The sequence below is a fragment of the Ammodytes marinus genome, assembly GCF_949987685.1.
Source record: "Ammodytes marinus genome assembly, chromosome: 13".
NCBI lineage: Eukaryota > Metazoa > Chordata > Actinopteri > Uranoscopiformes > Ammodytidae > Ammodytes > Ammodytes marinus.
In genome coordinates, this window is record NC_137217.1 from 30737286 (window position 1) to 30748797 (window position 11512).

At 41.1% G+C, this 11512-nt stretch overlaps 1 protein-coding gene across 1 annotated transcript in view; it reads left to right on the plus strand.

Moving 5' to 3' along the window:
* vwde (von Willebrand factor D and EGF domains) overlaps positions 1-11512 on the plus strand; it is a gene marked incomplete at both ends in the record, with an annotated part of 49081 nt that overhangs the window by 220 nt on the left and 37349 nt on the right. The window contains 2 exons of the mRNA XM_080039664.1: positions 6363-6553; positions 9272-9503. Of these exons, the coding sequence (XP_079895790.1) occupies positions 6363-6553; positions 9272-9503 (423 nt within the window). The remainder of the gene's footprint in view (positions 1-6362; positions 6554-9271; positions 9504-11512) is intronic.

Consider the following 11512-nt stretch of genomic DNA (forward strand, 5'->3'; position numbering starts at 1 on the left):
GTGTGTGTGCGTGTGTGTGTGTTTAATTGCGATAGGCTACAGGTTGCGTTTTGCTGAGCTATTCGCTGTTGATGAATGTTGGCGACTGTTGTCCTCTTAGAAAAAAAAAACAATTAACAAGCCAAAAATGTGAAGAAAAATCACATTTAACCGCGTTCAGAGCTTAAATATTCCTCTTTGAATTTGTTTTGTCCGTCTTCCAAAAAAGCAAGCTGACACCGTGTCTTAGTCTTACGCTATGTCATTGTCATCCAAAGCCGCATACCTCCTCTCCTCATGGTCAGTGTGTGACGTAACGAGCTGTCATGGAAAGCTGAGATGAGTTAGTAGTTCATATAGTGTGTCATCACCACCACCCACATGTTGTTGGCGCTCACGCTGACAGGCACATACATACACACACACACACACACAGAGAGACTCTCATACACATACACCAACGCTAGGTTCACTTGAGCTTAATTGCTTAGTTATTTATTTTGTATAAAGACACACACCAAAGCTGGGTTATTTTGAGCTTGATTGCTCAGTTATTCATTTTGTAGAAACACACAACACAAACACACACACACACACACACACACACACACACCAAAGCTAGGTTAACTTGAGCTTGATTGCTCAGTTATGTATTTTGTATAAAGACACACACACACACACCACAACACACACACACAACACACAAACACACACACACCACAGCTAGGTCCTGACAGGCAGAGAGGGGATGTGTTCCTGTCCAGCTGATGAGTAACTGAACTGACCAGGTGTTGGGAATGAAGGATGTCTAGATGTCTATATCTGTGGCTTTGACAGTTCCTCTCGTCACACACACACACACACACACACACAGACAGAAACACACACACACACACACACACACACACACACACACACACACACACCACAGCTAGGTTCTGACAGGCAGAGGCGACGTCACGCTATCGCCTTTCACTTTGACCCCTCAGGTCAGGGCCAGAGGAAGAGGCCACTGGGCTTATTGGTTACAGCGTGGATCGTTTTCTTTCTCACTTTGGTGACCATATGTTGTTTTGTTGATGTATGTTGTATCTCTTGTGTAGTAACCTTTTGTATACTATCTACAGGGTTTTTCCTGGCTCAGAATGGGCCTTTGGGGGGTCAGTACGCGACCGACTTTTTTTGGGGTCGCGACAGTAAAGGCAAACGGTTTGTGTATTTTAAGAGGGGTGTTGGGTTGGGAGAGGGGAGTTTCTGTCCAGCTCAAGAGCATTTCAGTCAGCCTGTCAATCACTGTGTTACCATGGAGCTCACTGACGCTTATGAAATCACAATAAACAACCTATATATGAAGTCAAAATACTAATAATGACTAGGCCTACCTATTTAGGCCTAATACTTTAATTGTTTCTAATTGATCTAAACCATGGAAGAAGGTAGGGCTGCTCGATTATGAAAAAATCATAATCATGATTATTTTGAGTAATCACATTGTGTTATCACGATTATTAAAGACAGTTAATCATTGATTTAAGAACATTATGCATTTATTTTACTTTTAGCAAGGTTTTTTTCTAATAACACCATGACTTTGGACTTCAAACAAAGGCCTAATTGAACTGAAAACAGGGAGAATAGAAATAGGCTAAATAAGTGAAACATATTTTTAATAATTTAAAAAAAATATGTAAAAATAAAAATAACCAGTTGTAAATGGTGTTGATAGGGCACGTCTTTTGCTAGCATTGAATGTAAGGGCATGATTTATTTATGTCATGGAGCTGGCTGGATAGGCAGTTGCATTGTAGTGTTGACAGTTGTGGTGGCAGGAGTCAAGGAGCTTTAAACTTCCTGTGTTTTTATTCATTGATTGCTTGGTCATAGACCACTATGATTCGACTTAAAGTGAATAAACAAATTGGTCGGGATGTTTAGAGGTGCAGATCAGGTCGTATATCACTTTTCTTTCTCTCTCTCTGTCTCTCTCTCTCGGTCGCGTAGGCCTATGTCACGTTACTCGCGTGTGACAAATCTTGCACATTATTTTAGTCTGTTGTGAGACAAATCTTGCACATTATTTTAGTCTGTTGTGAGTCTGAAGTGTTTTCAGACAACACAATTAGTTTTACCTTTATTCTCGTCATCTAGAAGTTTTTCAAAACACCCGGCAATGCGCATCATCTCCCTCCTACTCTGGACGAGCCGATAGCTAAACTCAGGTAAGGGAGGGGCCGAGCGGAGCTCACGGCTGAAAGGGTGCGCTGCATTTATAAGCCTGCATGCCCCGGCGAGCGGAACAATGATATTATATGTTTAATAACGATTATCCCCGACCTGATTTATTTTTTTACAGCTGAGATTGCAAGTAATATGACTGGAATGGCGCGGAAATGGAAACACATTTGGAGCCGTTTTAAGTAGATTTTTATTTATTTATCTATATATATAAAAAAAAAAAAACTTTGGCGCTGAGGATTTTCCTATGGCGGGCGCTAAAATTCCTTTGGCGGGCGCTAAAATTCCTTTGGCGGGCACCAACATTTTTTGAATGCAGGAAAAACCCTGCATTTGGAGCCGTTTTAAGTAGATTTTTATTTATTTATCTATATATATATAGATAAAAAAAACACTTTGGAGCTGAGGATTTTCCTTTGGCGGGCGCTAAAATTCCTTTGGCGGGCGCTAAAATTCCTTTGGCGGGCGCCAACATTTTTTGAATGCAGGAAACACCCTGTATCTAGTGTGGTAACACACTGTACACCTGAAGTCTGTTTTTGACTTTTAAGCTCCCCAGTCACCTGTCTTCACTTCCTGATCTTGAGTTTAAGATATCATCCTTCTATAATGTATCTCTTCAAGTAGCCATTAGGTGTGCCGGGTTGCTCAATGTTTCAATGACTCCATTTCCCAGAAATCAACTGTCAGTGACGTCTGTGTTTAGTGTTTCTGTAGTCCGCACTCTGTCCATTGTCAGTTTCACACATGGGCTGCATTCCAATACCCATACTACCTACTATTTAGTATCTTAGAAAAAAGATTTAGGATCATGTCCCAATACATGCACGTCAATTTGTAGTATGCTGAAAATACATAAATGCCCCACCAACTCCAATAACATTTTGGAGTATTCGTCTTTATTCTTGACATTTCTCGACATAATGAAAAAAAAACTGATTGTTTTTCTCCTGTCTGTGGCCCTAAAACTCTTCTGTACTTTAGTATGTAGTGTAGTAAAAAGAAAAAGTACGTGATTTGGAACGCGGGGATGGAATTGGCTCTTACGGTCACAACAAAACTCTGCCCAATAGGTTGCGTCATCATCTCCGTTGGCTGGTTGAAGGTTTTGTACGCACTACACAGATTTAAGAGGTCCTTGTTTTGTTTTATTGGCTGCTCTGTTGATCCCAAAGCATTCATACTGTGCGTTTAAGAGCCCCCCCCCCCCCTTTAACCTACTGACATGCTGACCTCTTCTTTCCTTTCTCTGGGGCAGTTTTAGGACTTCCTTCCATTCAGCAAAGTCGTAAAGAAGATTTGTATCAATTAGGTTTTTTATTTTTGTGAAACTAGTGCAGTGCCCGTCCAAAAAACATCAAAATCAATCAAGGATGCACACCTTGGTGCCGTGTGCAAGCCATATCCAGAAGCTCAGGTCGATCTGACTAACAGTGAGAGAGATATGCGAGTCACAGACAGACAGACAGACATTTCTTGTATTGCTTCAAAGATAGATTCTATATATAAAATAGGATAGCATTATAACAAGAAAATAGAAAAGAAAAGTATAAAAATAGACAAAAGTGAGAATAACAAAGTGGTAGTAACAGCTAAGTGGGGCGACTGTGGCTTAGGTGGTAGAGCGTGTCGGCTGATGATCAAAGGGTTGGAGGTTCGATCCCCGTCCTGCCACCTGTGTCATGGTTGTTGTGTCCTTGGGCAAGACACTTCACCCACCTTGCCTTGTGTGAATGTCGATAGTTAGCCTGCTATGTGTGTATGAATGGTAACGTGGGAAAGGAAAACAGGTCTCCCTTGTAAAAGAGTCTTCGGTCTCAATGGGATTTAACAGTATAAATAAAGGTTAAAAAAACAAAAAAAAAGTGATTAAAAGTACATAAGCTATAATATGCATGATATATCATATGGTAAGTAAAAAAAAAAAGGCGCTTGTAGTGACGTTTCTCAAGTTTTCCGAGTTCTAAATAACATCACTGGTGACTGACTGCAGACTAGATTCTAACAACGCCTGAGTCCAAAAAATATAATATCCAGAAGTTGGATGGGTTTGCGAAAAAGGTCTTGCGGTTTATTTTGTACAAAAATCAAAGAAAACTGACTTAGAATACTATAGTTTTGCACACAAATAATAATAAATAGAATATGGCTCCTACAGCGCTATTTACCACAAGCTGATAAGCACTAAAGCTCGTTCTCCCTTTTTGTTTCAACTCATGCAAAACCATATTTTTCAAATGGAGCATAATGACATCAGCAGTCTCATCCTCCTGGAGAGAACCCATGAATAATAATGTTGTTGGGTTTGGCTCCGGCTCCGGTCTTAATCATTTTCAGAAAGGTTGTTTTCCTCATGTAGTATTTAGAGATCTTAGCAGCAGTCCGGTCATGTTGGTAGCTTAATAAAAAAAAAAAAGAGATTTTGTTGGGGGTGCTCCGGTGGCGTAGTGGATAGAGCGTGTACCAAATCGGCTCCGGCCTTCGTTGCAGTGGTCGTGGGTTCAAATCCGACCCGTTGACCTTTACTGCATGTCATCCCCCCTCTCTCTCTCTCTGTCTCCCCATTTCAACTCTGTACTACTATCTAATGAAGCTTGAAAATTCCAAAAAATAATCTTTAAAAAAAAGAGAGTCTGTTTTAGTCCAACATGCAGATAAGGCTAAATACCTGTAGTTGACTCTAATGGGGATGTAGAACAAATGGGTTCAGGTTTAGAGGTATGTATCCATCTGAGAACCACATTGGCCTTTCCTGGACCTTCTCCAGGTTTTCCATTCTGGAGATTTGGGCTTTTCTTTAAGACAGTGTTGTAGTGACATGTCTATATTTATTATGTGTGTTGTATATGGACCATGAGTCTGCCAATAAAGTACTACTACTACTATCAAATGGTTTTCTGTTTGAATTAAGAACATGCTCATGAGAGGAGGTGATGGCAATTAATTGTTCATGTGTAATACCGAATCATCACAACATTTTGTTGAGCTTAACGTTTGATGAGCGTTTCTCAGAGATAGTGATGTCCTGTGGATGGCCAGATAGACTTTGTAGAATACCATGGATTTTGAGGGACACAAACATTGATCTCTTGCTGGAGCTTTGACCTCTACGTTTTCCCCTTCCCTATTTCCCTATTTAAATGTTTTATTTATTTCATTTAAATGTTTTATTTCTATTCATATTTTTTATTCGCTTTTCTAATGTGCATTCTATACTTGATTTATTTTAATTTTGCCCCTGTAAAGCACTTTGAATGGCCTTGTGTCTGAATTGTGCTATAGGAATAAACTTGCCTTGCCTTGCCTTCTCTATGCACCTTGGAAGTAGGTGAACTTGGACCAGAATTCCCACTCAGAGGGACTTTAGCATCAAGGTCCATCTGTCTGTCTGTCTGTCTGTCTGTCTGTCTGTCTGTCTGTCTCTCTCTCTCTCTCTCTCTCTCTCTCTCTCTCTCTCTCTCTCTCTCTCTCTCTCTCTCTCTCTCTCTCAGTGGATGTCCACAATTAACTCTTTGGCGTGCAGAAAGCTTTCCATATGTTTGCTCATGGTTGTTGTCAGTCTTGGTGTTCATCCAGTCATCCATCCTTATGGCTCTCTGTGGTCCCTCTCTCTTCTTGCAGTGCCCCCTGAAGAGTGCTCACCGGGCGGGCACTCCATCCTGCAGACAACCAGCACAAGAAAATGCAGTTTAGCATCTAACAATCTAGCAATCATTAATGCTATAAGGTGCTTTACCTTATAGCAGCGTTATAAAAAATAATACATAACAAGACACAGAATGCAGTTGATGGTCATAGTTACAATTTTCAGTCCATTATTAAAGTAATTAAATAGTTCTGAGGGGTCCATAGAATGCAGTATATAAAGATTATTGTTTGGCATTTTCAAGCTTATTTTATTGTATAGTACAGAGTTGAAATGGGGAGACAGACAGAAAGAGAGAGGGGGGGGGGATGACCTGCAGTAACGGTCCACGGGTCAGATTTGAACCCACGACCACTGCAACGAAGGCCGGAGCCAATATGGTACAAGCTCTATCAACTACGCCAACGCAGCGCCCCGATAGACTGCAGTATGAATGTAAAGTCCTCCATTAAAGTGCATAAATAAAGTGTCTCTGTTCTGGTCCCCCTCTCTCTTCTTGCAGTGCCCCCTGAAGAGTGTTCCCCGGGCGGCCACTCCATCCTGCAGAACCCCTACCGTAGCTCCACCTTCAGCTCCAGCTGGCTGCAGCAGTCCGCTCTGCACGAGTTCATATGTGACCACTCCCTCACTCCGGGCTGGTACCAGTTTCAGATATTCGACAAGCCGGCCAGCATGCCCACCCAGTGTGTGGAGGTAAGGGGTCTGTTCTTGTTAAAAAAAAACTTACAAAGACACAAGTAATTAAGAAAAAACCCAACAAGAAGATTTTTTTCCGAATTGCATAGAAAAAAAAATCTGATAAAAGTGAGCCTAGTCTTTTATTTTACACAAATTTACATTTATTTGGAACAATAATCCGTCAGATAACCGTTTAGACTGTCAACGTGTGCACTGTCTCCAAACTATTGATTTCCTCCCCTCTAGCTCTGTCGCACTTGTTACATCTCCATGTAGCACTTACATGTGGCACTTTGTAGTTTGGTTTATTTGAAGCTAAAGTACTTACGAGATTCTTGTTGTTCTGAGTTTGTACCTTCATGGTTGAATGCACTTAAAGGCCTACTTCACCGGTTTGAATATGAAGGTGTATTGAATTCTGAGATCCTATGTACTATAAATGTGCGAAAATTTGTAAATATTACTGTGATGTCTTTTACTGTGACATCACAGTAATATTTACAAAGTAAGTTTTTTTTTAACCCTATATTTCTCTTTCTGTGATGTCACGAGAAAGAGAAATATAGGGTTAAAAAAAACACTCTTTCTGCCTTTTCTCAGGCTAGGATGAACCGATTTAAAAAATTTTCGCACATTTATACTACATAGGATCTCAGAATTCAATACACCTTCATATTCAAACCGGTGAAGTAGGCCTTTAATGGAAGTACCCTTGGATTAAAGTGTCCAAAAAAAAATTAAAAAAGTAATTTGATCTGTACAGACAGTTCATATTTTATCAACCTCTCTTTAGATGTAGCTCATATGTCAAGATGTTGTTATTGTGCACTAACAAAAGGCAAACATGATATTATGGTGCTGCAAACGAACAACACGATTTTTTCCGATTTGCATAGAAAAACAATCTGATTAAACTCTATATTTTGGGAGCATGATAGTTTGGATATTGATACAAAATCAGATTTTTAGAAGCCTCAGTCAAAAACCTTTGGCATTTGGTCTCCAGAAACTCCACATCAATCAGGTCAAACTGCAGGTATCCCGGTGTGTCTGAAGTATGTTGCCCGCTGTGAGCCAAGTTGAAGGTCGTTAAATTCTCATGACCCCCGCATTAAAAGACTTTTCGTTTTATCACGTCAATTACTCTGATCGTTGTCACTTTTGTCTAGCTTTCTCAAACGCATGTGGCAAGGTCCAGGATCTTTGTATAGGAGTTATAAATGATCATGTTTCAAGTCTCAACAAATTAGTTTTTTGTCTGTCCCGACCTCACCTTCGACCTCACGGAGAATCTCTGAGGTGGTCTCTCTTTCTTCAGTGTTTGGCTGTGTTGTAAAAGCCCTACTAACGTCCTCCCTCCTACATACTCAACATGTATACACTACATACTGTCTACTTAACCATCGATTGTGTATGCGAGGTTTGTCGGACAGGTTATACTGAAGTATACAGAAGCATTAAAGAATTTTTTTTAAAACGTCCATGTCGTTTGAAAAGAGCGCAATGCATTGTGGGGCGGTTGAGTATAGGAAAAGTACTCAACCGCCCCACAATGCATTGCGTCCTTTCAAACAGCATGGAAGATTTTTTTTCAAATTATTTAATGCTTCTGTATACTTCAGTGTGAACGGTCCGATGAACCTCGCATACACAATCGATCGTTAAGAAGTAGACAGTATGGAGTATATACATGTTGAGTATGTAGGAGGGAGGACGTTAGTAGGGCTTTTACAACACAGCCCATGTTCTTGTTTGCAAGCATGAGTATGTATTTACTTGTGGACACACACAGTTAATAGTTTGTGTGTGTACATATTTATGAAGGAGAAAGCAAGGGGAGCTGGAATGTGTCTCATTTCCTTTCGGATGTCTTGCTGTGAGACAACCTGTAGGATCCATCTGAAGTGTCGGCCTCCCTCTGTCTCCCTCTCTCTCTCTCTCTCTCCCTCTGTCTCCCCCTCTCTCTCTCTCCCTCTCTCCCTCTCTCTCCCTCTGTCTCCCTCTGTCTCTCTCTGTCTCTCTATCTCTCCCTCCCTCTCCCTCCCTCCCTCTGCCTCCCTCTGTCTCCCTCTCTTTCCCTCTCTCTCCCTCTGTCTCTCTCTGTCTCTCTCTCTCTCTCCCTCTCTCTCTCTCTCCCTCTCTCTCCCTCTCTCTGTCTCTGTATCTCTCTATCTCTCCCTCCCTCTCCCTCCCTCTCTCTCCCTCTGTCTCCCTGTCTCCCTCCCTCTCTGTCTCCCTCTCTCCCTCTGTCTCCCTCTCTCTCCCTTTCTCTCCTCTCTCTCCCTCTCTCTCCCTCTCTCTCCTTCTGCCTCCCTCTCTCTCCCTCTATCTCCCTCTCTCTCCCTCTCTCTCCCTCTATCTCCCTCTCTCTCCCTCTCTCTCCCTCTCTCTCCCTCTGCTTATTTCCATCAGAATCTTTCAGTTGATGATATATATATATACCGTGAACATTGTACATGGTCTTATTATCTTCTAGGAGAACCCTGTGTCATTTCCAATCAAGAAAAACTTGCTGGTTGAATAAAAGTAACTTTAAGTCAACATTTGCCTGGGGTATGAATAATTTCGAGTAGATAGCCCCCTGCTTCGATATGTGGCCATGGAGTTATCTAGCACTCAGTTTCCTCCCCTCTAAATATGACATCAACCTATTTACTACTTACACTGTGTATGAAAAGTGCTGTACAAATAAAGTTTGATTTGATTTGATTTCTACTCCCTCTAAACCCCCAGGTGAACCACTGTGGTACCCAGGCCCCCGTGTGGCTGTCTCTGTCTGAGGGCGAGTCACTGCCCGGCCCCATGGAGGTCAAACAGCTGACGGCCTGCGCTGCCTGGCAACTGTTCCCCAGCAACACCAGAGACTGCTGCATGTTCCGCATCCCCGTCACCGTGCGACACTGTGGAGACTTCTACGTTTACCTGCTGCAGCCGACGCAGGGCTGCATGGGCTACTGCGCACAGGGTAGGAGAGACACAGACAGATCTATGTTTGTAATAATGGAAATAATAATAATAATAATAATAATAATAATAATAATAATCATAATCATAATCATAATCATAATAACAATACTAATAATAATAATAATAATAATAATAATAATAATAATAATAATAATAATAATCATAATCATAATCATAATGTCAATAATAATAATAATAATAATAATAATAATAATAATAATAATAATAATGTGGCACTTTGTTGTTTGGTTTATTTGAAGCTATAGTACTGACTGTTTTAATTGTTCTTGTCTCTTTGTAAACTTGTTCTTTTTATCATATATTGTGTATTGTATGTATTTAACTCGACGTCATTGAAAAAGAGGGTCACCCCTTAATTGATCTTTCGAGGTTGAATAAACGGAAAATTAGTTTAATCGTTTAACGTTTACCTGCTGCAGCCGACGCAGGGCTGCATGGGCTACTGCGCACAGGGTAGGAGAGACACAGTAAAGATACAGTAGAGGAAATACGTATTTGATCCCTCACTGATTTTGTAAGTTTGCCCACATACAATGAAATGAAAGAAAATGTTCTTTTTGATATTCTGTCTATCACTGTTAAAATAAACCTAGCTTTAAAATGATAGACCGCTCATTTCTTTGTAAGTGGGCAAACCTACAAAATCGGTAAGGGATCACATACTTATTTCCTCCACTGCATATATGTATTTGTAATAATGTAATGTGTGTGTGTGTGTGTGTGAGCGTGTGTGTGTGTGTGTGTGTGTGTGTGTGTGTGTGTGTGTGTGTGTGTGTGTGAGCATGTGTGTGTGAGTGTGCCAATGGTGTGTGTGTGCGTGTGTTTGTGTGTAAGCATCTGTGTGTGTGTGTGTGTGTGTGTGTGTGTGTGTGTGTGTGTGTGTGTGTGTGTGTGTGTGTGTGTGTGTGTGTGTGTGTGTGTGTGTGTGTGTGTGTGTGTGTGTGTGTGTGTGTGTGTGTGTGTGTGTGTGTGTGTGTGTGTGTGTGTGTGTGTGTGTGTGTGGTTGTGAAATGGATCTTATAAAAAGGAAAAGGAAGATAAGCATGGACTTCGTAGCTTTGACCGCATACAAATTAAAAAAGTTAAGAAACTCCAAAACACTCAAATAGGCAAGTAACTTCACTGAGTTTTGAGTCAATTACAATTCTTAAGTTTTTGCCAACTTCTGAGCCAACTAATTATCTTTAGCTTACTTAAAACATTACGTTCCTATGTAATGTTACATCAGATGATTTCCGTCCAAGTACAGGTAGATACATTGTGTTCCTGTTATATCCGTTATCGTGACGCCAAATGTGGTAGCCGAATTCCCCGTTGCGACCAAGACAAAGGGTGAGACTGGACAATCATCATTGTGGTTCAAAGAGGTTTATTTCAGGAGATTTCCATCAGACATCAGACATAGGATTTCATGGTAGCAGTAGCAGCACGCTGAGGCCGCAATGGCACTACTCGATTAGTTACAGAACAGTGTCTTATATTCTCATGTGTGGGGGGTATCAAGTGTATTATATCTACAAATAGACAGATACTCGTCCTTCTAGGGAGGTTCTCTACTCCTTCCCCGGGACCTTAACCTTTAGACATACAGTCAGCAACCTTCTGGATATTATAGACTACTGAAAACCACCACACCATCAAGACAGTTTCAACACTGTTTAATGTTTGTTTGTGTTGATTGACCTCTACGTTTACCTGCTGCAGCCGACGCAGGGCTGCATGGGGTACTGCGCACAGGGTAGGAGAGAGACAGACAGATCTATGATTGTTATAATCCCCATGTGATTGTAGCCTGTTCCTCCCAGACCATCGTACTTTATTTTATTTGTACAGAAGGTCTGGAATCGCTCAATTGACAAACGTTAACTCACTTGAAGGTGGGTGTCTGTTGAAGTTTTAAACTATTGGATCTGCCCAGTGCCACTCTAGATCTGCCAACCAATCGCATAACGTTTTGGTCGTGACTTACTGTATGTCATGCGCCGG